The following is a 1569-nucleotide window of genomic DNA, read 5'->3' on the forward strand; positions in this document are numbered from 1 at the left end:
TTGAGTTGGCCCATGACGGCCACCCCATGGTGGCGAAGCAGAAAAGCATATTGAGAGAGCGTGTATGGTGGCCCGGGATGGCTGCAGCGGCTGAAGACTGGGTGAAGTCGTGCCAAATTTGTGCCACGAATGGTCGCCCTGAGAAAGCAACACCAATGAGAAGAGTATTTGCACCACAGGCTGTGTGGGAAACAATTGCTCTTGATTTTAACGGGCCTTATGCAAGATTCGGCGGAATCTCCATTCTGGTAATCGTAGATTACCGTTCAAGGTATTATACTATAGTCACTACAATTTCAGCTACATAAACGTACTTTATGAAATATTTTATCTGTAGGTACGTCATGGCTCGTCCTGTGAAGACGACAAGCTTTGAACATACAAAGAAAGTCCTTGAAGAAATTTTCGAACGAGAAGGATTCCCCAAATGTATACGATCCGACAATGGACCTCCTTTTAACGGGGAGGAATACGTAGCCTACTGTACTCAAAGGAGCATCCAGACAATCTTCTCAACACCTTTGTTTCCCCAGCAAAACGGCCTGGTGGAAAATTCCATGAAGCTGATCAATCGAGCGATGTCGGCTGCAATCAGTGGTAATACGAGCTTCAAGGATGAACTACGCGCAACCGTAGATGCACATAATGCAGCCGCCCACGCTGTAACAGGTGTTCCACCTGAAGAAGTTTTCTTGGGAAGGAAAATTAAACGTCGATTGCCACTACTAATCCACAAGAAGGCTGATTTCGATGATGATGCCCTCAATATGAGGGATAAGGAGGCGAAGGAACGCGGGAAACAACGAGAGGATACTCGAAGAGGTGCCCGGATGTGTTGCATCAAGCCAGGTGACACTGTTATAGTTGAGCGCTCGAACCGCGGCAAGGGAGACACCAGATTCACGCCGCAGCGATACACAGTCATGGAGGAAGATAATGGGAACCTCGTTCTAATTAACAGCGACGGCCAGATTTTGAAGCGTCATGTCACTCAGACCAAGAAGGTGTATGAATGGAGACAGGAAAGCCCTCAGCGCGAGCCACCGACAGAGTCGATCCCAAAACGTTCATCGCGGGAGAAGAAAGCCCCAGCATATTTGAACAACTATGTGCAGTCAGTAGAAGAGCAGTGCTGAAACAATCGACCAAGTTTACCACTAAAAAATTCCAGAGAAAACTCTTCAAATCCACAATATTACTGTTATTATCACACATTACTTACCTGAAAATAAACACCATCAAAAAATAAACACTAAATAATTATTCTTCTTCTTCTTGTTTCTGGCGAGCCGACACCGTTCGGTATCAGCTCTAGTTTAACGTCCGCCTATTTCTGGTACTAAGCCTAAACACGGACGGTCAGGGAGACATCCACACACACCTGACACCCTACATATCGAACCCATCAACACATGGGCCGGGACCTACGGCTTTACTTCCTATCCGAGGGAAGGCGTGATCAGATATTTTTGTCTCAGAAATACCGACGGCGTCGACTAGGATTGAACCTAGACCGACTGGGGTGAGAGGCAACCACGCTTACCACTACACCACCGACGCCGCTAACTA

General features: G+C 47.1%; 1 protein-coding gene across 1 annotated transcript; it reads left to right on the forward strand.

The window, feature by feature from the left end:
* The first annotated feature begins 344 nt into the window (after nt 1-344).
* LOC134286796 (uncharacterized protein K02A2.6-like) lies at nt 345-1136 on the forward strand. Its single transcript, XM_062848470.1, has one exon. It carries the CDS (start codon nt 345-347, stop codon nt 1134-1136), a length of 792 nt encoding a protein of 263 aa, XP_062704454.1.
* The last annotated feature ends 433 nt before the right edge of the window (nt 1137-1569 follow it).

The sequence above is a fragment of the Aedes albopictus genome, chromosome 2 (assembly GCF_035046485.1).
Source record: "Aedes albopictus strain Foshan chromosome 2, AalbF5, whole genome shotgun sequence".
Classification (NCBI taxonomy): Eukaryota; Metazoa; Arthropoda; class Insecta; order Diptera; family Culicidae; genus Aedes; species Aedes albopictus.